Source organism: Mixophyes fleayi, chromosome 3, assembly GCF_038048845.1.
Source record: "Mixophyes fleayi isolate aMixFle1 chromosome 3, aMixFle1.hap1, whole genome shotgun sequence".
In the NCBI taxonomy this organism is placed as follows: Eukaryota; Metazoa; Chordata; class Amphibia; order Anura; family Limnodynastidae; genus Mixophyes; species Mixophyes fleayi.
The window spans coordinates 262,526,058-262,552,395 of record NC_134404.1 but is presented as its reverse complement, the minus strand read 5'-3'; the positions used below and the strand labels follow the sequence as shown (position 1 = coordinate 262,552,395).

At 40.2% G+C, this 26,338-nt stretch overlaps 1 protein-coding gene across 3 annotated transcripts in view; it reads right to left on the bottom strand.

Annotated features, from left to right (window-relative positions):
* Nucleotides 1-17,756: 17,756 nt before the first annotated feature.
* The window catches only part of AHCTF1 (AT-hook containing transcription factor 1), a 137,317-nt gene continuing 128,735 nt past the window's right edge, over nt 17,757-26,338 (bottom strand). For 2 of the 3 annotated variants that reach the window (XM_075203529.1, XM_075203527.1), the window contains 6 exons: nt 26,005-26,078; nt 25,056-25,228; nt 22,187-23,999; nt 21,632-21,759; nt 21,276-21,379; nt 17,757-18,535 (listed from right to left, as the gene is read on the bottom strand). In XM_075203529.1, coding sequence (XP_075059630.1) covers nt 18,340-18,535; nt 21,276-21,379; nt 21,632-21,759; nt 22,187-23,999; nt 25,056-25,228; nt 26,005-26,078 — 2,488 coding nt within the window. In that variant the 3' untranslated portion in view covers nt 17,757-18,339. The remainder of the gene's footprint in view (nt 18,536-21,275; nt 21,380-21,631; nt 21,760-22,186; nt 24,000-25,055; nt 25,229-26,004; nt 26,079-26,338) is intronic. The other variant, XM_075203528.1, reaches the window with a different exon arrangement.

Here is a 26,338-nt window from a genome sequence, read left to right as displayed (position 1 = left end):
GCCTAGAGGTACAGAAGATAATGGAATAGTAGAAGAGGGACAAGATGAAAAAGGATCCTGCTCATGAGAGCTTACATATCCTAAAGGAAAGAGGAAGAGACAAATAGGGTGTTATCAAGTTGGGGAAGTGAAAGTGAAAGCCAAGGCAAAGGAGTTAGGAGGTGAGCAGATAGACTTGAATAAAGAAGTGAGTTTTAAGGGTACACGTGACACCTTGGAGAATAGAGACTAACCTGATAGGGCATGGGAGATTTTTCCATACCTGGGGATCAGCCCAGGCAAAGTCCTGGAGGTGGGAGTGGAAAGAAGTAATAAGTGTGGTAGTGAGGGGCGTCGAGGAGTGTGGGTAGAGATGAGGTTGGAGATATAGGGGGCAGGAATGGATTGGTAGAGGTCTTTGTAGCTGAGAGTGAGAAGTTTAAATTTAGCGGCTAGCAGAGAGGGACAGCAAAGAGAGCGGTGGGAGAGAAAAGAAGGCAGACAGCATAATTTAGGATACTTGAGATGGGCAAGGTGGCAGTTGGGAAGCCAGAGAGAAGCAGGTCATAGTAATCAAGGTGATATATTATATGGGAGTGAACAAGAGTTTTGGTGGCTTCCATGGTGAGAAAGGGCCAGGTCATGGATATATTCCGAAGGTGTAGATGGCTGGAATTGGAGAGGGACTGAATGTGAGGTTTTAAGAAGAGGGAGGAGTTGTAGATGACCCCTAGGCAGCAGACGTGATGTACAGAAAAGAGGGTTGTGTTATCAACAGAAAGAGAGAGGAGAGGAGGTAAAGGAGCACTGGAGAGAATGGGAAGATGATTATTACAGCCTTGGAAGGATTTAGTTAAAGAAAGCGATGGGACAACCAAGATGAGATGGCCAAGAGACAGCAGCAGACATGAGATATAAGGGAAGTAGAGGTAAGATAGATTTGGGTGCCATCAGCATACAGGTGGTACTGGAAGCCAAATGAGCTGATGAGCAGGGGCGGGCTGGGCCGGGGGGCATCGCACCCCCGGGCCACTCATTCTAACCGCTGAATTTGATACCAGCTTGTCACACCTGGAGGCAGTGCAGAGGCCCGCAACCTGCGAACTTACAAAACCCAAATCTCCTTGTGGGGGTCCCTTGAGAAAACCGGTAGTTCGTTAGACTCCGCGCCTCTGTAACCGTCAGCGCTAATCCTGGTGGGCGAAAGTGAATCCACTTTATTTGCAAGTATTGTGACAACTTGGAGGAAAATAAAGCCTTAAATTTGGATTGTTTACATAGTGATAGGGTTGAACTGTAAGAGGAGAGGGTGAACTTGAAGTGAAGGAAGTTAGCATGAACTTCCTCCAGAGCCGTTCTGTATTAGAGGAGCATTTTTTAAGATAGCAGGTAAGCTTGGAGTGCCAAGGTTGAGGCTGGAACCAAAGAAGCTTGATGGTGACAGCCGGAGCTACAGAATCAAGTGCAGTGGTAAGGGCAGAAAAGGGTGGTGATGGGTTAGAGAAGTGAGACCAGGCAGGAGGAGAATGTGGTAGGATCAATGGTGTCCAGGTTACGCCTGTTCAAAGTAACTTTAGGCGATGATGAAGTTGACAAGGATAGGGAGATGCTAAAAAAGAGCAGATGGTTGTCAGAGAGAGGCAAAAGTGAATTGTTGAAGTCAGAAACAGTACAAAGGTGGGAAAAGTCCAGATGAAGGGAGTGGCCACTGTGGTGGAAGGGTGAGGATATCCATTGAGAGAGACCAAGGGGAAAGGAGAGGGAGAGAAGTTTGGAAGCAGCAGGGTCAAAGGATTGTCTATGGGAATATTACAGTTCCCCAAGATTAGGTAGGGAAGGTTAGTGGAGAGAAAGTGAGGGTGCCAGGTGGCAAAGTGATGAAGGAAATGAGATTTAGGACCAGGAGGATGGTAAATAACAGCCATGCGCAGGTGCCCGATGGAGTGTGTCTTGAAAGTGAAGAAATAGAGGGAGGGTTCTGGTGGAATAACCCAGAAAAGCAGCAGGGGGAAAGAAGGATTCCAACACCACCACTTTGCCAAACCCCGGTCTGGGTGCGTGGGAGAAGAACTAGCACCCAAAAGATAGATCAGTGGGAAAGTTGGTTTCATCAGGGGATAGCCAGGTTTCAGTAATGGCAAGCAGGTGGAAGGAGCAATAAAGAGATCATGGATGGAGGTCAATTTGTTACATAATGGCCTGGCATTCCAGAGTTCACAGGAAAGAGGGAGAGAGGGAAGAGTAGAGATGTGGATGATTTTGTTGAGGTTGCTGGATTGCAAGGGTGGGTATGATTTTGATTTAAGTGAGTAACAGAATGGGATGAGAAACAGAACTATGAGGGTACTCTTCAGCGGGCAGGGGACAAGAGGGAAGAGGCACACCAGATGGGAGAGAAGTGGAGATGAGGCTGATCTGGGGGGGCATAGATGGTAGGGGGAGTGGCAGAACAGAGAATGAGTGATGAGAGGGAATAGATTTTGGGAGGGGGAAGACGGGGGAGGGCATATTAATGAACAGAAGAAGACAGAGAGAAGAGCAGGGGAGAACTAATTGGAGAAGGGGTGAGAGAGGCATAGGAGAAGAAAGGGAACGATTAGAGAGGGGGTAGTGAGTCAGTGCAGGGCAGTGCAGTGCAGAGAGGCAAAGAAGAGAAGAGGGGTAGGGAGGATGAAGGTAAAGGAGAGGAGGGTGGAGAACATAGGAAGGTTGGACAAGAGAAGTAGAGGGATAGAGGAAGAGGACAGAAGGGAAAAAGGAGAAAATCATGGTAAGGCTAGAGATAAGTATGAGATAGATAATAGAAAGTATGACAGAAAGAATGGCAGTGGCAGGATAGAGGTTAGGTGGGGTGATGATGGTAAAGGATAAAGTGAGTGAAGGGAAAGAATGGAGAGGTAGCAAGGCAAAGAAGTGGTGGAAAAGAGTTAATAGAATCAGCAATGGAATAGAAAGTAGTTAGGACAATTGTGATGAGGTGAGTAAAACACGTTTAGGTGTGAGAGTGATATTTACCTGGAGTGGTGAGGGGCATTCTGGGAGGTGCAGCAAGGTGACTCTGAATGATCACTGGGCTAGGGGGAGCTGAAGAGTCATGGTAAATTGTACAGTAAGTGTGGCTTGGAGGTGGGAATCGAAGCAGGAAAAACTATAAAACATCCAAGTCATAGTAAAACGACACATACTTTGGCGTAATTTCCTGTTGCCAAAAAAACCTCCCCTCTGTACTGGAATCTCACTCTGTTGTAGAGAGTAATGCAAGTAACGTGGTACAGCCAGTATATCTGCAGTGCCGATACATTAACCAAATTGTCGCCCCAGAATGCAATGGGCATTAGGATGCTCAGAATGGAAGGGTGCATAATTACACCTCGCTGAACACAGTGGAGGAGTCAGTGGAACAGCAGCAAGTGAGGGACAGCCCAGGTCAGAACTGGATCATGGTGAAGGTAAGAAAGAGAGAGGAGAGGTCAAGGGGACTAGGAAAGAGGGAGGGCAATAATTAAAAATCTGCACTAAACAAAATAAGCAGGAACATAATTTTAGAAAAGTCACCATTGCCATGGGCTTACTATATAATAAGTGATGAGAAGCCCTGCGCATTCATGCAATTTCTGCAAAGCTACAGATGTCCTTACTTTAGTGACAAATATCAATACAGTTAATTCAAAGACATGTCAGGATCTAGTAATTTGTTTATACTGTGTTCCTCAAATCCATAACAGTGATATACTTATATCAAGTCACAGATGCTCTTAATACTAGGGCAGTCTGATCTATTTAATTTAGTGCACATTTTTCAGTTTAATAATTGCATGCTGTCTGCAAAATAATACAGCCTTAAATATTATAGATTGTCAAGAATATTTTCAAAATGGTAGGCTTCCAATAGATATCACCATATCGAAATCATTGCACAATCTAAGAGAGGGTGCACATGGTACATCAGTGAGGCAGATTTTATAGGTCTTTCTTAGCTTAATTGTCCCCCATGAAGCAAGACATAGAGGATAAAAGCAGATTATACTGAAAACCAAAAGAATATATATATATATACATATATTTACTGCATCGTAATACAAAATACAATGATAAGCAGCTCCTATAAAAATTAAATGCTGTAATCCAGTTAGCCGGAGCAAACTGATAGCAGCACCTGTTAACAAATGTTAGATTTGGACCGAATGTTACAAGGAGGGTGTCTTCACAATCCATGTAAAGAAAGCCCCTGGCACTGTAATTGGTAGGTAGAGCTATTCACCAATAAATTGCCAACTGCTGTCTTTGCACAGGTTGTTAAGACAACCTCTGGCACTGCACTTAGCAACAAGATTGGTCTTTACTTTTGTTTCAGTACATGTGAGGCCTATGTGGTGCTTGTCTCTCTACTGTTGCCAGTAAATCACTGTCAATTGGTCTCAATAAATCCAGGAAGTTGGGAGTGAAATTCTTAAGACCTGGAGACTCCCAAGTAATCCAGGAGAGCTGACAGGTCTGAAGTAGATGGATGCTGCTAGGTATGTTGATTTAGCTCCACAAATTATTGCCATTCCAGATTAAACAGCAACAGAGCATCTGTATAGTGTCAAGGAATGATCCCGGCACCAACATAGGGGGTATTTGAAATACATACAGAAGGTGGGAGAGAACTTTAATTTTAGACACACTAATCCAACTGAACCAGGAGATATGAAGAGGACTCCAGACACCAAGGTCACATTTTATTGATTCTAAAAGTGGGGAGTAATTGGTCTGGACCAGTTGTTTGTACTCTTTGATAATCTGAATTCCAAGATAGCGGAGAGATAAGGGCTGCCATTGGAATTCAAAATTTGTTTCAAAGATATGTTTGTAAGGCTAAAGCTTTGGACTTGGGAGTTGTTAATTTTATAGCTCGACAGCTAACCATACACTGAAAGATTATTAAGGAGGTTAGGAAGGGAAATCACAGGGTCAACAGGACATTGTCAGCAACTAATGATAGTTTATATTGAGAATAGACAATTTTTATTCCCCTTATGTCCTTGCTCAATCGGATTGCAGCTGCAAGAGGTTCAATACCCAAACATATCACAAAGGCGAAAGAGGACATTCTTGTCTTATACGATTGCTGAAATTAAATAAGGATTCATCAGTCAATATTGCTGATGAAGGCTTATGATAGAGCGCTCAAATGACTTGCAAAGAATTGCAAATTGCAAAGAATTGCAGAGTAGGCAGAAGTGTAGTAGGGTGGTAAACATCTGTAAACATCTATCATGAACATCTATTGTGACAGGATGGACCGCCTATGCCACCCTGTCTGTTGTTGCTGGGAACCGGCTGGACTTACTTTGCCACCGTTCCCTATCGTTATCCCAAATGCACCCTCTTGCCGCAGTAGGAGGGGCTTACACGTGCTGCCACCACTGGACTCCTTACCGGCATCCAGTACCGGGCTTCTTCTGGGTAACTGACGCTGCTAGCATGTCTTGTTGCTGGTGTACCTGGGCTGGTACTCCTGACCTCTTACTATGGATCAGGGATGCTGTGGATGGTCCCCCTTGGCCTATCACACTGACCAGGGCTCCATGGGTAGCAGGCAGGCGGTGGTACTGGAAAAGCTTGTGCCCAAACCTCAGAGACAGCCTGCGAACGGATTATATTTAGGGTCCAATCGGCAGGTCACAGGAATACAGCAATAGTGAAGATGTTTTCAAACAGGTCTTTGAAGCAGATGTTTATTTGCTCTCATACACTGGTTGAAGGTACTAGTGTGATCAGGTCGGATGAAAATCAGAAGAACAAGTTTCAAATACAAGCTAGTGCCCTTTATACAGTTATACAGAAACAGGCTATTTTTAGCATCAGGATGTACCCCATTTACACAAACATGGATTTACATGCATCGCAAAGCTAACAAAATTTGCACATATCTATGAAATTCACTCTGGACAAAAGGCCACACAGTAGCGACCCCCTGCTAGGCCTTTGGCCAGAGCAGGCATGACACTTCGTCACAAAACTTCATTAGCAATTCCTGCTATCAGACTCCCTTCCACATATGCCTAATTGGAGGTTTCCACTAGCAACCTTACAAATCCCAAACAATGACACTTACATACCAAACACATCCCAATACACAAAGACCTCCATCCACAAAGGCTTATTGTATCAGATATATACATCAGAAATAAGGCATATCCTTTAGTAAGGTTACAACAAGAAAAACGAGTTTCTATCCTGGTCTCAGAAATAACGATTTCCTATCTCAGAATATATACAATATAAAAAATAAGCGCATATGCAATTATATAAATAAGCGCCCTGCGCTATTTCCTTTAAATAAATTTATAGCAGAAGTTATTCATATGCGATCCAGTCACATCTATCAAATGCTTTTTCTGCATCAAGTGTCAAAATAACAGATGGTGTTTTTGTTGCATTAATGTGAGATACGATGTCAATCATTCTTCTGGTATTGTCTATGTTGGGGACAAACCCTACCTGATCAGGATTGACTACTAGAGTCAGGTAGTGGTTAACATGATCGACCAGGATTTTTGTGAAAAGCTTTACATCAGTGTTCAAGAGAGTAATTAGAGCAATGGGAGATGTCTTTATTTGGCTTTGGTATAACGATCATAGTTGAATGGATCAAGTCTGGATGGAATTTGTCTTTATGTAGCAGTACATTATATTGTAAGCTTGCAAGCAGGGCCTTCTCACCTCTTTGTCTGTTTTACCCAGTTTGTTTATTAGTTTACTGTGTTTGTCTCCAATTGTAAAACGCTACGGAATATGTTGGCGCTATATAAATAAATGAAGACAATGATGATGATGGTAAACCATGGTTAAGTATGGGACCAAATCTTGGGGGAACACCTTATAATAATAAATTGCAAAGCCATCAGGGCCGGGAACCTTAGATGATATTTAGCTCTTAAGAGGAAGGGTTAGTTCTTCATCAGAAATGTCTCGATTCAGAGAGAGGACGTCAGCGTGGGACAATTTGAGAAGAGAAGTGGTTTTCTCCTGTCTGGAAATCTGTTGGCCTTCGACCTCAACAATAATATGGAAGGGGAAACCGCCCTGGTATTTGAATCCATTATCTCGAAGAATTCACGATACATCCCTGAGATCATGTCTTTTGGCTATAGTGGAAAGAGCGAAGTCCTGGTAGATATGAATGCAAACCCCTTTGAATAGTACATGAGGGGAATTTCTGGCAGCTACAGAAACTGCCACTTTAGTTTTAAAGGAAAGCAGTCTCAAACTGACATCCCTAGGAGGATCCGAGTCTTTCAGCTGAGGGAGATGGGCTCAGTACGCTTGCTCATTTTGAAGGGGATTATCAGAAAGGTGAAGAATTAAAAAAGAAAACTATCTGTTGATATAATTTTCCAAGTCTCTGGGTTTGACAGGTTCAGTACATTACGAAGTCTCCAGTTGTTCTGTTGTTCGCGATTCTCCAAATCTTCCAACTTGTCCTTCAAAAAGTAATTTTCACATTAAAGATAGTCTAAGTCGTGTGCTGCATCTTTTTGGAATTTGTGGATGGAGTCCATTTTATCTTCCAGCATCGTGGTCTGCTTTGATAGAGCTGAGTTCAATTTTCAAATCTCCAACAGTTTTTTGCAGATGCACCAAAAAAGAATTGGTACATTCTCACATTTTTGTTGCAGTATCTCCAATGATGAGCAATATGCCTTATCCAGGACATCAGACGCCATTTGAAAGCCCCTAGAGAATTAATGTGAAAGCAAGAGGAAATTCGACTTGGCGTAAACTCATAATTGTCTCAAAGTGGGGTAAGGGGTGAAGGAGAAGAAGTGGTTTTAAAGTGGATTTGCAGAGATCCCATATCTGACAGGAGAAGCATGCTATTGGGTGTGAGAAAGTTAAAGTTGGTCTTCCTTTAGCTGGCACGGCCACATCTGTAACTATAGATGAGACCCCGCAAGAGACAGACACTAAGGTTGTCCTGCTCTTCAGGGATTCTGGCCGTCTGTAGTGCCAGGCTTGGGTCAGAAGTCTAAAGGCTATTGTACTCTTTAGATGTTGGAATCCACACCCTGGGAATGAGGTGGATTCTGACAGTTCTTCTCAGGAGCAAAGTGGTTGATGCCTCCTTTCATACGTGCTGTGCACCAGTTGTTAGAACTCCCAGAGATAGCAGTACCTGAGACTGTGGAGAATTCTCTGTCTAAGCGGAGGTCGAAAAGCACGCTTTCTTTTCCTTTTTCTTCCCACCTGAATGATTTGTTAGGTGAGGCTTGGAACTCACCAGACCTGAAATTCCAGGTGTTACAGTTCTGTTATCCTCTTCCCTTTGAGGATATTGGTAAATGGGAAATGCCTACTAAGGTGGTCGCACCTGTAGCGCAGTTGTCTAAGACAACTACTATCCCAATTCCTAATGCAGCCATGCTTAAAGATGGTGCTGACTATAAGGTTGAGAGCATCCTTAAGTCCAATTTTGTGGCAGCGGGGTCTCCTTGAGGCCTGTCTTGGCCTCTGCTTTGGAGAGGAAGGCTGTGGAACGCGGATATAAGCAGATTTCTGAGGGCTTATTAGCTGGCAAGCTGGGATCTGAATTGCTCCCTTTGTGTCACTGCCGATGGGGACTTCAGCAGTGGCATGCTCACCCTCGGCCCGGACGTACCGTCTCTTACCTGTTAGAGCAACCCATTTCCTATGGCTTGGCTGTTGCTACGAAATTTCAGCATTCGCCTGTCTTGTCCAAGCTGTCTTCCATCAGAAGTCTGGTCTGGTCTGGCTTCCTGTGTTGCCTAGCAACAATTGACAGCTGTTCTGAGCATGTGCAGAACTTTCTATTCAATTCCATTAATTCTGAATGTTTCCTGCTGAGGACATCATGGAGCGCCTATAGGTACTATAAAAGGAACGTTCTGATGTACAGTCTTTGCTAGGTGATTGTGTTAACAGCCAGTCTAAGTACCTGGCACTGACTTCTTGCCTTGGACCCAGTTTAGGACAAATTGGACCTGCCCACTTTTTGCTAGTAGGGGTCCTGCTACAACTGATGCACGTGCTAGAATGTCCTTTGCAAAAGAGAGTGTCCAACATGGTCATGCATCTTCCTTAACTTCTGATGCACCACCTTCTCGCTCAGAGTGTAGGTCTGTCAGCTCCAAAACAGCCTCATCAGTACATGAAAATAGCACAGGCTGAACAACTTGAGCACTCACAGAATCCTGAGGAGAGTCTAAGGGCCAAATTTCTCAACCAATTGAAAATGCGATGATGAGTAGTAGTAATGATGATGATTTAGATTTACAAATTGAGGATGCTACTTTGGAACTTGCAAATGTGCAAGAGGATTTGTTGGATAATTGTGGATCTGAAAAAGAATGTGTTGTAATTGAACAAGATAATGAGGAGGAGGATTGTGTTGAAGTAAGACAGTCACTAGTGGTACCACCTTATACCCATGATAAGCGCATTGACATGCTATGGAGTAAGACCAAGAAAAGCACCTCTTATGTTTGGATTTTTTTTTATCTCAACCCAGACAACTTTTGTCAAGGCGTCTGTAGGCTTTGTGATGCCACAATAAATAGAGGTAGGGATGTTGATCATTTAGGCACCGCCTCCCTGTTGCATTATTTGTAGTTTATTCAAGTAGTTTTTCAAAAGGTGGAAAACTGTGTATAGTAGCAAACAGCCCAGCATCACCTAGCAGCTGAATGGATAAACACCTCATGCAGTCTTCACCACTTCCATTGTACCACTTAACTACGGATATGTGGACAATTGGTACTGGTCAAACAAAAGACTACATGACCATGACGGCCAACTGCGTATGTATGTTGCCATCAGCAGCAGCGGTGGTAGCTTTATCCTCCTTCTCATCCTCCTTTCAGTATAGTAGTGCTTGCACACAATGCCAGGTCATCCACAGGCAAACTACTATTTGTATTGCTGGTTTCATAAAAACAACATACCGGTGGCAATCTGTTGGAAGAGCTCAGAAATGTCACAGCAAGACAGCCCTGCTAAACCTCTCCTCATGATTCCTTATTGTCGATAACAGAGCGAACATTGTGTATGCATTGCGACTGCGTGAATTTCAACAGTTACCATTCTTTGCACACACAATAAACTTCGTGGTGCACAATTTCTTAAAAAATGAAAGGTCAGTGCAGGAGATGCTGTCCGTGGCTTGTAATATTTTGGGGAATTTCCAACATTCAGCGACCGCATGTAGAACATTGCAGCAGCTGCAAAAAAAATATCATCTGCCATTCTACCAATTAAAGCAAAAGATAGTAGCAAGGTTGAATTCCACACTTTATATGCTCCAGCTACTAGAGGAACAGCAGCAAGACATCAATACCTACACATCAAACCATGAGATGTTTAGCGTGATACCCCTAATCAAAGTACTGGAGAAGCTGAAAGAGGAGATGAAATTTAGCGATTCTGCATGCAAGTATATTGGGCTTGTAAACTTTTCCAGGATATAAGGTTTTGCAGCATCTTGAAATTGGATCACTACATTTTGGGCACCCTGCTTGATTCTAAGTTTAAGTCATATTTAATATCAATCTTTACAACTGACATAATTCTTCACAGATGCGAACAGCTCCTTGATGAGATACAGGAACAAAGAGACTGGATTGTCAGGTTTAGCCAGGATGTGGGAGGCATCGGATGATCCAAGCGAAATCAGACAAAAGGAAGGTCAGTCAAGCCATGGGTCAGCATCCGGAAGATCCACAAAAATACCAAGGAGTAAATAGGAGCAAGATCAAACGAAGTCAGGGTCTAAGTCACAAGAGGAGGTACAAAATGTAGGAACAAGCAGAAGTCAAATAGCAAGGAGCAAGTCAAGATCATATCACAGGATTGACACAGAGAAACCATCAGCGAAGACAATTGATGAACTGGCCCAAACTGCTGGAAGAGGCAGTCTTTTAAAGGTCAGAGACAGGTGAATAAGATCAGAACACAAGACGGAGGTTTAACACCTTGTTGGATAGAACAGATGAAGGCACAGCAGCATCTAGGGAGGAGTTGCTGAACTGCAGCCAGTGGAAAATCATGACAGTTACCTTCTTTAGCTTCTCCTAAAAATGCTACTGCTAGAAAAAAACTTACCTTTTCCAAGAGTCACACTGATGATGTGTCAACACAGCACACCAATAAGAAAGGTTATTATGACATCTGGTCAAGCTTAAAAGAAATGCCCAAATATATTGACACCTCAACCATATTTCAATATGATACACCTTGTATTTAGTGGAAAGGTGAAGGATTACTTTAATGATAATGTACAAATTAGCATCTCAGACTGTTCCTTTTATTTTTGGGAGGAAAAAAGGCAATATAAAACCCATTGTACAAAACTAGCTATGGTGTACTTAAGCTGTCCACCCTCCAGTGTGTACTTGGAAAGCTGGGAACATGGTGATTTATTATCAGAAGAGACTAATTCCCACACATCCTGAAAAACTGGTATTCATCAAAATGAACTACATATAGTATGTGAAATACTGTTCTTGCTGCCAATTGCAAACAGAATCTGTAACACTAGATTCCTTTGGAAATTAACTATGTGTGATCATGATCTTCACTTCAGCGATGAGAGTGATGTCACTGTTAGCAAAATTGCCATTAGTAATTTGCTAACATTCCTATCTATTTTCCAGTTCATTTACCAACAATCAAAATGTTCTCTTTTGTGGGGGTCCAAACAAATCAAGTACTTCAGTGACAAAAGTGGCAGTCCCTGTCACTGAAGAGCTTGGTTTGTTAAACTATGCATGTCCTTTTTAACGTATGGGTGGGCCCAAGGACAATTCCATCTTGCACAAGTTTACAATATAGCCATGGTCTATCATCTTGTATATATGGTCGACAGCTAGACATTCATTCGGTCCACAATACAGTTGTTGACAGTATTATCAGGCTGACAATTCACATGGTGGACAGTATTATTAGGTTGAAAAATTCAAATGTCGTAATTATCATATGGTTAGTTTTAGGGATAGGGTGAAGGAAAGGGCTAGAGATAGGGATAGGGTTAGGGATATTGTTTGACTCAATAATACTGTGTACATTTGAATTGTCAACCTAATAATATTGCTTACATTTCAATTGTTGACCTAATAATACAGTCAATGTCATTATTGTCTACTTTCCAACCCTTTGTATATTAGGTGGTCCATCATATAAATCGATTATGTAACTGACGAGCCTATTTATTGCACCTACATGGGAGGGCCCAAGGACAATTCCATCTTCCACCATTTTAGATTAAGGCCGTGGTCCATCGTCTGTTAAATGTCTACTGATGCTGATGTCCCTCTCAAACGTGTCACGCATGCTGCCTAACAGTTACTTACTTGGTTCATCCTCTTTGTAAATGAATTTGTAATTCATATAGACATCTGTGATGAGGATGATTATGAGGTTGATGACATTGTAACCATTGAGGAAGATGACCATTGTAAGCCAAATGTCCATTAGTAAATTATTAAAATCCCTATCAACAACCAAAATGTTCCCTTTTGTAGGGGCCCGAACAAATCAAGCACTTCTGCCACAAATGTGTCCGTCCTTGTCGCTGAAGTCCTTGGCTAAAATAGAATGAACAGAGTAGGGATATATACTTCTGTTGTCCTTGATATTTTACTTTTGCTAGCTTGTGGTGCAAATCAACTTTTCCCAGTTTAGGTGCAGTTATTGCAATTGTTATCATAAGAGCAAAGAATAATTTGTATCACTAAAACATTTAAATATCCGATAAGAACCCCACTTTGGCTATTTATTCATAGAAATCAAGCATATTGTTGCAATTTTCAGTTGTGTTTTTTCTAACAATAACTGTGACAAGAAAAATAATATTTGAAGTCAGAAATGTCAATTGAAGTTTTTAAAAGGGCCTAATAGTTCTTCCAAAACAGCTTAAGGACAGTATTTATGTATGCTAATAAGCTAAGTTGATCACACTTTATTATCATAGCATTAATCACTGATGGATGGTTCTTTTTTCTTGGTGTAGAATTTGTTAAAGTTTGCATCCTTATCGCCATGAGATTTTTATTGATATCTCTCCAGTATTAAATGATCTGATACAATATTGTAATAAATCCCCTCTATCTAGAGACTTGAAAACTCAGCCCGAGCAGGTCTTCTGAATTATTTCCTTTTTTTTGCTTTTATATATACTAAATAATTGTGTTGAAATATTTCTTTCAGCCCTGATCACGATCTTCTGACATCCCGCTAATTCCGAATGTTATTGTCTATCTTGTAATCCTACAGATTTGCTGAAATGTAATAATGGAAGAAAAGCTCTTGTAAATCTATTTAATTTTCCTGTTGTTGGATGATGTTATGTTCTATACCCAGGGATCCATGTAAGTGTGTCACTCAACGGTACCTGTGTTTATCATCTGCTAGATTTGTTTTGAATTAATTACCATAAATTAGAATCTGCACAGTAAACTACTAACAAATGTTTTGTTTTGGACAAACACTATTTTTGCCTGGCCTTCAGCCCGCTTACATCTTGGGTATATCACCCATTTCCCTTAATAGGACAGAAGCCTCCCTAACTGAATAAACAACACCCCCTCCTCTCAATCCCAGTCTCTTGTTCTGTTTCCTTTTATCACAACAGGTTTTTACTTACCTACATTGTGTGTCTTTATTTCACAATTCCTAGCTGTATTCTACTTTAAAGGGTCTCTGCCAAAAGGTCTGTTACAATAGCTTCTATAAAAGAGCCGTCATTTGAGAGGGAAGGTGCTGGCCATATTTACATGCTTAGCGATTCCTTCGGGATACAAGCCAGCCTTAGGCTGAGATGGAGGCATATTATTGTGGTTGCCATGAAGGTTGCTAGCAATACTGTTAGAATGCAGGTCTTGAAGTTTGGGCCTAGGTCTTGGCACTGTAAGTGGTCTTTATTAGAGCTTATCCTACTCCCACCTGAGCCACACTTATTCATATTGTTTCAGCTGTGTCCTCTTCCAATTAGAATGTAACCTCTCTCATGAGCAGGGGCCATGTTACCCTTTATTTTCATGTCTGCATTTATATTATCTACCTTGTATGTCCGTGTTTTATGTATGCTGTTATCCCCACTGCCTGGCACTATGAAGCACGGTGGTGCCTTACCAATTAACAATAATAATAAAAGGAGAGAAATGGCTCTCTCTAACATGGTGGCTACAGCTTGACTCCCCAGTGGCCTGTTGCATGCTGGGATAGTGCCAATCAGGTGCCGATGTCTAAAAATCCTAATCTGAATCAGCTGTTTCATCATTGCTATGCAGACTGCCTCCAGATATTACAGAAGCTGGTCAAGTAAGTGATCTTTTTCTCTGCTGTTAATTTCGTGTTCAGGTGCTTTCTGTAGTGTCATATTTATGTGTCTGTAATGTCAGTTAGTATAGCATTATGGAAGTTGGTATTTCTCCATATTCTCTCTGGTATATGTATTCCATAGGTTAGTAGTAGCAGCTGCTAGGTGTTTATGGTTCTAGCTTGCCTTGATCTCTTAATGCTGAAGAAAGGAAAGACAGGCATAAGGGGATATATAAAGAGTTGTACTAAGCATTTAATAAACCTGCAATGCCCCTGAAGAAACTTTGTGAACAGTGCATAAGAGAAGCAGCAAAAAGCAAGTCCTTCAGATGTGCTACTATGGATTATAGTGAAGCAGTTTGCCAAAGTATTGAGTACTTTTTGGTCCGTGAAAAACAGGACAGGGATGGAGTCTTTGAAAGGGACATGGAGTATCCTGTGGGCTCAGGGGAAAACCAGGGGGCTTAGTGGAGGACTTCGTAATAGAGAGGGATGGGGAAAGCTAGTTTTGATCCAGAGCTCATACGTCCTTTAATCATAGTGGTCAGGGAAGTCCATAATATGACAGGTTTGGATGCTGAAGAGATGACAAGGGTATTGCCAAGTCCTATAAAGAGTAAAGAAGTTTTCCCATTGCATAAGGAAGTGAAATAATGGATTTCTAACGAATGACAAGTGGCAACTAAAAAGGTTTGTTAGCCATTACATTGTGGTTTTCCAAACTGTCCTTTCCTTTCAATAGATAGGACACAGGATTTGGATATGATTCCAGCAGTTGGTGCTTCAGTGGTTCAGTTAAGCAACAAGACAATCTTGCATATTAAAGTAACTCCTTTTTTGTAAGGAGTTGAATAAATACATCTCTAAAGCATTTAGGAGCAGAAGTTTAATGATACCTCAGTTTAAGAGGCCAACAGGTTTCATTTTTTTCCCCCAACAAAGTAGATGAGAAGATAAAAGGTAATCTAGGTACTGCCAAATTTCACCCATCATATATCTCATATCAGGAAGAGAAGCACCCCAACCCTTTCATAATCATAATACCAGGTTAACCAAGGAAACCGTTGTATGAGATATTCAGGAATATGGCAATACCATGAAGATTATTCACAGCATAGTAATCCAGAGGCCAATCCAACAACCACAGCTTGGATATTGAGCATTAGGGCCTTATGTACTTCTCAGGCAGATATGGGTGACTTATAAGTTTTATTTAACAAGTAGTATCAGTGTTGCTACATAAGATTTTTCTGTGTACTTTATTTTTCTTCCCTTGTTTAGCAGTTCTGCAGAATTGGGAGTGCGATTTTTTTTTATCCTTCATTTATTCAGATGGCTAATTTTATATTAAATATAGGTATTGGTATTAAAGGTTTTTTTAATTACAATCCGTAAATTCTGTTTTCCTTCTAAGTCAAGAAATGTAATGGTTTATGAGATTGTAGGAAATTTAAGATTAATATTAAAATCAAGACTAAGATCTTCCAAATCTTTCCCACACCCTTACAATTAGCATGGCATTATATATATTTCATAAAAGAATGTTATTTGCTAATTTAAAAAAAGATCTGTAAATAAAATGCCCCCCCCAAAAAAATTCAAATAATTAAGAGACAAAACAAAACAAAAAACACGTTTAAAACAGTTGAACAGTCTGCAATTGCAAACCTTCTGGTTGGTATAAAATGTGGAAAGATAGCTTGTACCATATGCACATATATATTTTGAATTTGAATTCAGCATTAAACAATCCCAATTATAAGATAAATATATTACTTGCAATTTATAGAACTACTTCATAAAATGTCAATGTGAACTGCAGTATTTGGGTAGGACCTTGCGCAACAAGAGTTTTTATAGCACAAAAGAAATAGACTCTCCTAATGTCTTTCTGCATTTTGGCAATTGTCACAAGGGGATCAAGAAAGCCTTATTTTAAGGCAATGAGGGGCAAACAAATATCTGGAGTGCTCAGCCCTCCCACTTTCAAAGGGGCCACACAGAGGTAGGAGAGAGCACAGTGCACTCCCTCCTTCTCAGGGTATGGTGCGTGTCCTCCATGCATTGTAGAGGTGACCACATGATGCAGCTGCCATCGCTCTGATAGGATTGGGAACAGCCAGCTGGGTGGCTGCAGGCGAAAGCTCAGCAGGCTGCCTGATTACTACAGTTGTTCTAAGGGTTATTAGGAATGTTGAAGAAACAGAGGGGGGCTGATGCCAGCTCATTTGTGATGGATCGCATATTAAAGATTTGAAATGCCTCTATGTTTCCCGACAGCTTTTAGGATAATTGTAGTCATTTTATAATTAATACTGATTTGGCAATGAGATTTTTTTATCCATTTGAATATTGTTATCTATATGGGTACCAAATTTAAGTTAAGGTTAATTGTCTCTTCATTAGCAAACTAATGATATAAGATTTACAAATGATTACCCCGATAGGGATTTCTTTCATACCTCTGAAGAAATCATGATTGTTGAGAATTACATCCGGTGATTAAATTATTCTTCCGGAAAAGCTGGAAGATGACACTTGCCATTTATTAAAAGGACCCTTTCTGAGCCAGGGGTGAACTGTGCAGCCATGCTACTCCGCAGACGCGGACAGTAGGAGATTAACTAGACCCCACAGAACTAAATGCACCAAGATGTTGTTTAAACCAGTCAGCATGAGATTAAATTAAAGAATGATCAGCTCTGAACAGCAATGATTCAAACAACTATTATTGCTGAAATGCTTATTTTTCACATATGTCTTTATGGGATTAATATCAGGATTTTAATCCTCCTCAACGTGGAAGGGGAGATGATAAAGTGGTCTATGCTATCATGAAAAAGCTGTCAGAGTGTGAAAATTCTTGTTAGTAATATAGGAGCACAATATCTTTTGAGGAAAAATAAATAAATAAAAAATAATGATATAGGACATTCTCAGGAGAATTTATAGGATTACATCTAACCTTATTTGTGACCCTAATTGAATTAACCCACTATAAAAGTTTGCCTTGGCATGTTATATGGGACATTTGTTAAGATTTATTGTTGATTAATATCTGTTAAGGGTCAATTGGTATACCATTACCCTGTCATACATACATGAACAGATTTCTTGATATTAGATGTTTACAAAATTTGTTCTTTTTGGGACACATATGATTGACAAAACTTGAATTTGTGAAGGAAAACAATTTGGCACAAGTTATCATTTTATTATTGGGTAGTTATGTTTTTATTGCTAGGCCAGTATTTACATATTTGTTTGGGGCTGTTTTCTGCACTTAAAATTCCTTCTCAAATTGTGGTCTGCTGTACTAGAGGATTGGAGTTTCCCTATTGTGAGCTGCAACAGCGCCTCTATATACAAGTTATGTACCACACCCTTAAATTTCTGTTTTTTAAATGATAATTACCTGCCTTGTCTTCACATGGAGAGAGAAGGCCCTAATCCATATATGTATATAAATAAAATATTTATTTGAATTCAGAATGTGTCGTACAGTAAAATAGATAAATAAATCAAACATACAAAACAACTATTCAACAAAGCACTTGCCTGATTTCCATAAAGCATGGGATCATCTCTGGTACCAACATAACTCCTCTGTTCCCCCCTCCCACAAATGTACAGGCCCTATTTTCCCCAGGTGGTGGTCACCTGCACATTAACACACAGCTGCACAGATAGTTTCATTATATGTTGACCTAGCTGTTAATATAGATAAGAAAAATTAAAAAAAAAAAAAAAAGTTTAATGTTAATTATTTTTATTTCACATTCCATGAAGTTAGAGATACATATTTTATAAATGTATTAAGATTTGATACAAAATAGAATAAAATGTTATTGTCTGGAAAGAAAATTCCACACCATCTAATTTTACATTTCATTTCATACATTTACAATATTATTTATAAATTATCCTCCCAACAAGTATGTTTTAATATTTCTTACAATTTCATTTATTTTATAAACCACGGTGTACAATAAAAGTTTAAAAAAAAAAAAAAAAAAAAAAAAAAAGCTCAAAAAGGAAAAATCATCTGATCTTCCGGCGTGTGACTGGTTTTGATGTTACTATTCTTCTTCTTGTTTTCCTTAATGGATTTATTTGAGCATCCTTTGATGCTGTTGGCGACGGCTTTACACTTTCTGAATTGACAGTTGGGCTTTCTGGAGGTGATAGAAGCTGAATTTTTACAGGAGGTGGTGACCATTCCACCTTATCCGTTTCCCTGCAACAAACAACTCACGATTAAAATGCTTAAAAAAAAAAAAGGTCTTTTTTTTTTTTTTACTTACAATTTAATCAAACTACTTACACATTTAGTCTTCAGCTCTGCCCTTTTACCACTAGTCTAGGCTCTCACAGGCCAGACCCTGCCTATCTTTAATGTATGCTGTCTTCTCCAATGCCTGGCACTTCTATGCATCACTATTGTCGTTTATTTGTATGATCTCATTAACTCCTAGCACACCAAACAAGGGGAATTTAGTGCACACAGAAAAGTGCTCTGAATGCAAGAAAACACAAATGAGCATTACTGCCCATTCGATAATTAGGTGGGGGTAATCACCACCTGCTTTGTACACCCTGCCCCCAAGTCCTCAATGCATGGCATCAGACATACCCAGAATTTCTAGTACAGTTTGATTAAGCAAAGACCAACACGCAACCGGAAGGACTCTGTATTTACACAGCTTTTATCACTAGTTCTCAGAGTTTGATACGCAGGTGCCCACATAGCAGGTAGTGTGAATGCAGATGCCCTGGACGCTTAAATAGATTAAATATTAAACATTTACAGGCAGTAAAGTTTACATACACGCACATATTCTGCCTTTGCATTCCAGGTACTATGAAAACAGTCACTAGGCTTAAAGAAAAGCACCACCTGGAAATACTTTTTACTGGTAAATACTCATGGCAGGAGCTGGTTATATTGGACTTCCAATGCGACTGAGATACTAATTTAAGCCTTGCTAGCCAAAAAGAGGATTTATGTACTTACGTTAAATCCGTTTCTCTGATTCCGTCTGGGGGACACTGCTTACCATGTGGTTGTGGAGGGAGCATGGGGAGTTGGCACCTAACTAGTTAACTTTTAGTACTGCCGACAGACCCCTCCCCTCTACAATCCCTCTGCCTCTTCCTCTTCCTGTCAGTTAATTAAAAAGCCCCAAGGAGAAAAGGCCAATCAACCAAAAGCACACAGAAGAAATGCAGAAGGGAGGGATCGCAGTGTCCCCCAGACGGAATCAGAGAAACGGATTTAACGTAAGTACATAAATCCTCTTTTCTCTTTCATCCAGTCTGGGGGACACTGCTTACCATGGGGACGTTCTAAAGCAGCCCCCTAAGGGTGGGACTACTCTGAAAATCCCGCTCGTAAAGCATTACGAGTGAAATTTGCATCCGCAGATGCAAATACATTAAACTGGTAAAATTTTGTAAAGGTGTGGACAGAGGACCAGATGGCTGCCCTGCAAAGCTGGTCTGCAAAAGCCCCATTTCTCGCTGCCCACGACGCCCCTACCGATCTGGTGGAATGGGCCGTAAGTCTATCCGGCACAGGACAGTTAGCCTTTATGTAAGCTTGCTTAATGGTTGCCGTAATCCATCTTGCAATGGACTGTTTTGAGGCTGGCCAGCCTCTCTTACTAGCATCATAAAGAACAAACAGAATCAGAACGTCTAATCTGAGAAGTTCTCTTGACATAAATGCGGAGAGCCCTAACCACATCTAACTTTTCCATAGACTGTTGATCCGAATGGGAAGTAGATGAGAAGACCGGAACTACAATTTCCTGGTTCACATGGAAAGCCGAAACTACTTTTGGAACGAAGAAAGGGAGGGTTCTTAACACCGCTCTGTCCTCGTGGAAAATCAGATATGGTTCCCGACAAGACAGAGCTCCTAATTCCGAAACCCTACGTGCAGATGCAATAGCCAAAAGGAAGAGGACCTTCCAGGTCAACCACTTCAAATCTGCCACAAGTAATGGCTCAAAAGGAGGCCCCTTAAGCATATCCAGTACCAGTTTGAGATCCCATGGTGCTGTGGGCGGAACATAGGGAGGCTGAATATGCAAGACTCCCTGGAGGAAAGTCCTAATATCTGGTAAATCTGCTAATTTCAGGTGAAAAAATACTGACAGAGCCGAAACCTGAACCTTTAAAGAACCTAACTGAAGCCATGCTTCCAGGCCATCCTGAAGGAAAGCCAACAAGCGAGGGAGGCGAAAAAGAGGACGAGTGACATGTCTTATTTTCGCACCATCTGATGTAGGCTCTCCAAATCCGGTGATAGATGAGAGCTGAAATTGGCTTTCTGGCTCGCATCATAGTATTCACTACGCTGGAGGAAAAACCTCTAGCCCTGTCAATGCAGTATCCGATAACCGGCGCTCTATGCCTGCAGTGGCAGCGCCGGTTATCGGGGAGGCTCCAGGAGTGACCGCTTGTCACTCCTAATTCAGGCACCAATTTCTTCAATCTCCTCTTGTCCTGTCAGTGAGAGCCGCTGGCTCTCATCTGACAGGGTAGTGCCTGCGCTGCCCTGCTCTGAGTGTGTTCTCTATATTAGAACACACTCCAGCTCTGCAACCTGTAAAAAAAAGTTAAAAGAATAAAATAAAAGTTAAAAATTACCTACAGTACTAAAACACTGCCCAACTCCATGGGCACCTAAAAAAAAACTGACAGGAAGAGGAAGAGGCAGGGGGATTGTAGAGGGGAGGGGTCTGTCGGCAGTACTAAAAGTTAACTAGTTAGGTGCCAACTCCCCAAGCTCCCTCCACAACCCCATGGTAAGCAGTGTCCCCCAGATTGGATGAAAGAGAAATATCATCTACATTTAATAAAGGCCACAAAATTAATTTTAGAACTAGAGACCTTCTATGAAATTACTTGATCAGTGAAATGACTTGTAGAGGGAGAGGAAAAATGCATTCAAATTTGGAAAGCTTACGTACTTGTCCTGTTTGTTTGCTTTGTGTTTTGGAGGTCTGCCTCGTTGTGGTTTTACTACTGGTTCTTCTGTGCCTCCTCCCTCATGGGATTTCTGGACTTTTGCATCCTACAAATGATAGAGAGATTTGAAACATAAATGCAGACTTTTTTTGCAGTTTAACAAACACAACACTTCCTTCATACTATGACTAGTTGGGTATCAGAAAAACAGCCTACAATTATGTACAACAATTAAATAAATCACAACGCTCAAAGCTGTCTAATTATGTGTGACCCTATACCACGCTTAAGAAATATACAAATGCACATGAAGGGAAACAATTGTCTACAGTATAAAGACAGAAATTGAAATAGAGACCTTTTCTGTCAGTGTTACATTAGTAGTTGTTCTAGTAGTCCTTTTCCTCAGTGAGGGTGGAGAGAAGACATATTGAGAGACTAGTGGCTGTAATTCCACTGGAGAGATGGGGGGAGCCGTTTGCTCAGCTAAAGAGGAAACAAAGGGCATATATAGATTATATATCATCATTTATTTATATAGCGCCACTGATTCCGCAGCACTGTACAGAGAGCTCATTCACATTAGTCCCTGCCCCATTGGAGCGAGCGAGAGCGAGAAACTAGGGTCAATAGAAATATATATATATATATATATATGTATATATCTCAATTACACTACTTAATAAAACAGGATTTTCTTATAAACCTGAGCACAATACCTCTGTCAAGGTGTACAAAATATTTAAGTATACACTGATATTTTGTGAATATTACAAGAGGACTCCATAATGGATCAATCAGTGCTTTGATTTAAGCTTATCTTTGTTTTATGCTAAACCACTTTTACATTTTTTTGTGAAAAAATGTCTTTTTATTTTTAGAAACTGCTGAGTAGATACTGGTGAAAACAAACCTTTTGCATTCTTCCTACGTTTCGGGGTAGGGGTGGAAAACTCAAATGGAACGGCAGGAGTATCCAGAAATAAAGAAGTACTACTAGATCTAGTCCTTGTAAAACGGGTGCTTCTCTTCTGCTCCTCACCAGCAACATTATGCACTATGCCTTGGGTCTCTGGTAGCTGCAACCTTTCCTCCACAATGTTTTCTGATAGAGAAGGAAGAGCACTTTTTCTGCTTACCCTAACCATTGTATTAGGTTTGTTTGTCAAGCTTCTGGTGGCATTAGTCTCTACAGCTTGATCTATAGAAAAATGTTTTTCAGAAACATCTGTGGCTTGCCCAACATCAAGTTTACCGATGGTAGACCGTTTCGCCCTTTTTCTAGGCGTGTCTATCATTTGCTCTTGTGCCTTCACGTTTTCCATTGTCTCAGCACTTTTAAGGTCAATCTGATTTTCTGATTTGATCCTTGACCATCTTAGAGAGACCCTCTTAGGAGAAGCAGGTGGGCTGGAGTCATGTTTGTCAGAAGCTTGAGTGGCATTAAGCTCAAAATGCTTGACCAACTCATTTACGGGATGTTTTCCCCTTCGGCCTCTAATAGGTGTAGCAATCTGCTGTTCAACTTCAACATTCTTAACAAAAGTTTCTTTTTCACTCTGATTTATGATTTTAGAAGATCTTGTTATTCTGGTAGGTGTCAGAGGTATGGCAACCTTTATATCAACAAGGTCTTCATCATTTATTTGATCTAATACAAATGCTTTTCCTCTACGTATTCTAGCTGGAGATGATGGCAGCTTTGTTGCCATTTCTTCTACAAGTGGTATTTCCACTTCTATGGATTGAGGTTTCTCAGACAGAGAACTTTTTGTCCTTCTAGAAATCCTTGTGGTACTAATGGTTATTTGTTCCTCTTGTATGGTGGAGATATTTGTGGCTAGATTCTGTATATTTCCTTTGGCTTTTCTACCACCTCTACTTGGAGTTGTTGGGAGTTGAACTTCAGAATTATCATTAGTACTTTCAAACACTTTTGTGGTTCTCCTTATACTTCTACGTGGCGTTGGAGGATTAATAAGTGCAGATTTGCCTTCACTTGGGGAAGCCTGTAGTTTAATAATTTCACCGACTCTTTGTTCATTTTCTTTTTCAGGAGGGGTTGCTGGCTGAATCACTTTGTTAATGAAGAGATCTTCAGCGTTTGTTTGCTTTACTCCGTTTACAGGTGATCCAGAAGAGGTTTGAGAGTTTCTGAGTTTCTTCACAGACTCCTTTTCATGAACAGAATCACGATTAACCTCTGTTGTAAAATCTTTACTTCTAGTGTCTTTGAAAACATCAAGTAAGTTTTCTGATATGGCTACCTTAATTGGCTCTGGCACATAAGGTAATGTTTCCATAATTGTTGTCTCTTGTTCACTGGCAACAAAAGAGAAAGTATTTGCAGGGAATACATCATTAATCGGATTTTCTAGAGCAACATCCTTGTCAGCCACAGTGCAAGACACTTTCGTTAGTTCTTTCAATGCTTCATCACCAGTATGATCTTGTTTAAGTGATTCAATATCTACATCTTCCTCATCTTGTCCTGCATCACCTTCAAGTATCAAAGAAAAATTATTATGAGCTACAAAGTGCTCTTCTTCAACATCTGTTTCACTTTCTACCGATTCTCTGCCATCACCAAGTTCACATTTGTAGCGATGTTCAATATTTTCAACACTGCAGTTCAGCTGGATCTCTGTAACAGGATACACCAGTTGATGTGCCATTATGGGTTCTGGCTCAGGCATTTGAATATTGACCTCCGTTTCTTTTACAATCTACCAATAAAAAAATACAACAGTTTACATTTAAAAACAAATAAAAAAAAAAAGTTCCTTTTTACTTGAAGTGCAAGATATGGTTAAAGTAGGCCAGCCACCGAATATATCAACCCAAGATTCAATAGTGGATCAAAACTATTTATTGTGCAATACATTGTTTTAAGATTATAAATAAGGCCTACATCCATCCAAATTAAGAAGCTAGCAGATGAGCTAGCTACCACAAATTTACCACACATTTTAGGCATCAGACTATGCACATTAGTAGTGTGTTCAGGCAAAATAGTGTATTTGCTAATAGCCATTTATAATTTGCACTACATTCTGACTTACTATCCCCAACAACGACTACCATATAATTCATTTAAATGTATATATTACAGGTAGACCAGACAGCACATTATGCCAGTGCCATACAACACATTTCATCAACCTATGCCCTTCCTCACATTACATCATTCTGCACATCAAAACAGATTCCACCAATTTGTTCTCAAACATACAAGCCTGAAAATGAGGTTCTGCTTTAGTTACTAATATGCATCTTTGGTTACTACTACAACTGATTCATCAAGCCCTGACATAAGCCTTGTCTATGGCCAAGGGATGATACATCCTCTGTGAGATCAAGTTTAGTCTAGATAAGTCTAGGATATTCATGTAATTTACACTGGCATGAATATTATAGGTAAGGTGATATTTCCAACTTAAACCATTATTAGGAATTCTACTCTACCACAAAGGGGCATATTCAATTTGCCGCAATCTTCCTGCGAACATTGTGGCCTCGCACATTTTCTGGTGCTATAGTATCTCCACATTGCGGATTTCTTCTCGCACCTCTATGGGGTGCAAGAAGAAATTGAATACCTCCCAAAGAGTGCCATGAAGGAACTCCTCTAAATAGGAGATCCATTTTTATTTTAGTTCTAATTTTACTGGCGTTCGAACAGAAAAATAAAATGTGCACATAACAAAATCAGATTTGTTATTCACTTTATAAAAGCTTTAGCATAAAAAACGGACACAAATTCAGTTATATATTAAAATTACCTGAACCTCCACACAGTGAGGCAATGGGGAAGTGACAGTAGGAAAGTCTTCAACCAATAAAACATTTTCTTCCACAAACTGTAATTCAACAGCCCCATTTACTTCCATTTCCTCATCAAAATGTTCGGAAACTGCACTCTCAATTTCTTCACTATCATGAATACTGATAACTGCTAAAGAGAAAAAGATGGATAAAATGAAGTAGCTTGCTTATTAAAATGCCAACATACATCTGAAAATTTAAATACATAACCACAAATGAATTTTTCTAGTGAATAGGGTCTTTGAAGTAGTGCTGCTAGAGGTAAAAAAAAAAAAAGGCGGATTTTTATATTTACAATAAATCTTTTTCTCCAAGTCCATCTGGGGGACACTGCTATCATTGGTTGTATGAGGGGAGCTTGGAGTTGACCCTCAAACAGATAATTATTTGTTTGAGACTCCGACCCTCTGCAACCCCTGCATTCTCAGTGTATTTATAAAGCCCCAAGGAAGGGTAAGACAACCGAGAAAAGAGCAGAAGGAAGAAGAGCATAAGGGAGGGAATGCAGTGTCCCCCAGATGGACTCGGAGAAAAGGATTTATCGTAAGTATAAAACTTAGCAGCTACCAATAGATCATTATTTAGTTGCAATGTAATGAGAAGTACTGAAATCACATTTTTTTTTTTTAAAATAGTACTACCAAACTATTAGCTGAATTCTCGGAGATGTTTTTTCTAAGTAAATTAAGCGTCCTGGCTTTTGACAAAGGAAAGCAGTCACTGTGCATTATAACGTCCCATTCTGGAAAATCAAAGATTAGTAGAAGTAGAAGGAATAGAATCCTATAACTGTTCTACTGTATTTAGCATCCAAATGAAAACAAGGGGTGTCTTATGTAATGAGGATTTATGCTACTCATGTTTTCTTTGCACAGAATGACACATTTTAGAACATTCAGCACTTACATGCAGAGTCTTTGGTGGATGAATCTGGTTCAATTTCAACAGACTTTGTATTACCTTCTACTGCTTCTATAACACTGCATGAGAAATAAAAACAAAAATATGATTATATGTATCTGCATTACCCAAAGATAAAATAACCTAAAAGTAAAATACTTGCTGTGTACAAACAAAATTCAACATATGCATACATACATACATCTGGCAAAGCTGAAATAAATGTGTTTTCTGGACACATTCAACTGGATGGCAACCATGCTACATTGTAACCAAGCCTTTTTGCAGCAGCAGATGCCCTCTGCTACTAAATACTATGTTAAAAGTAATAGAACATGGT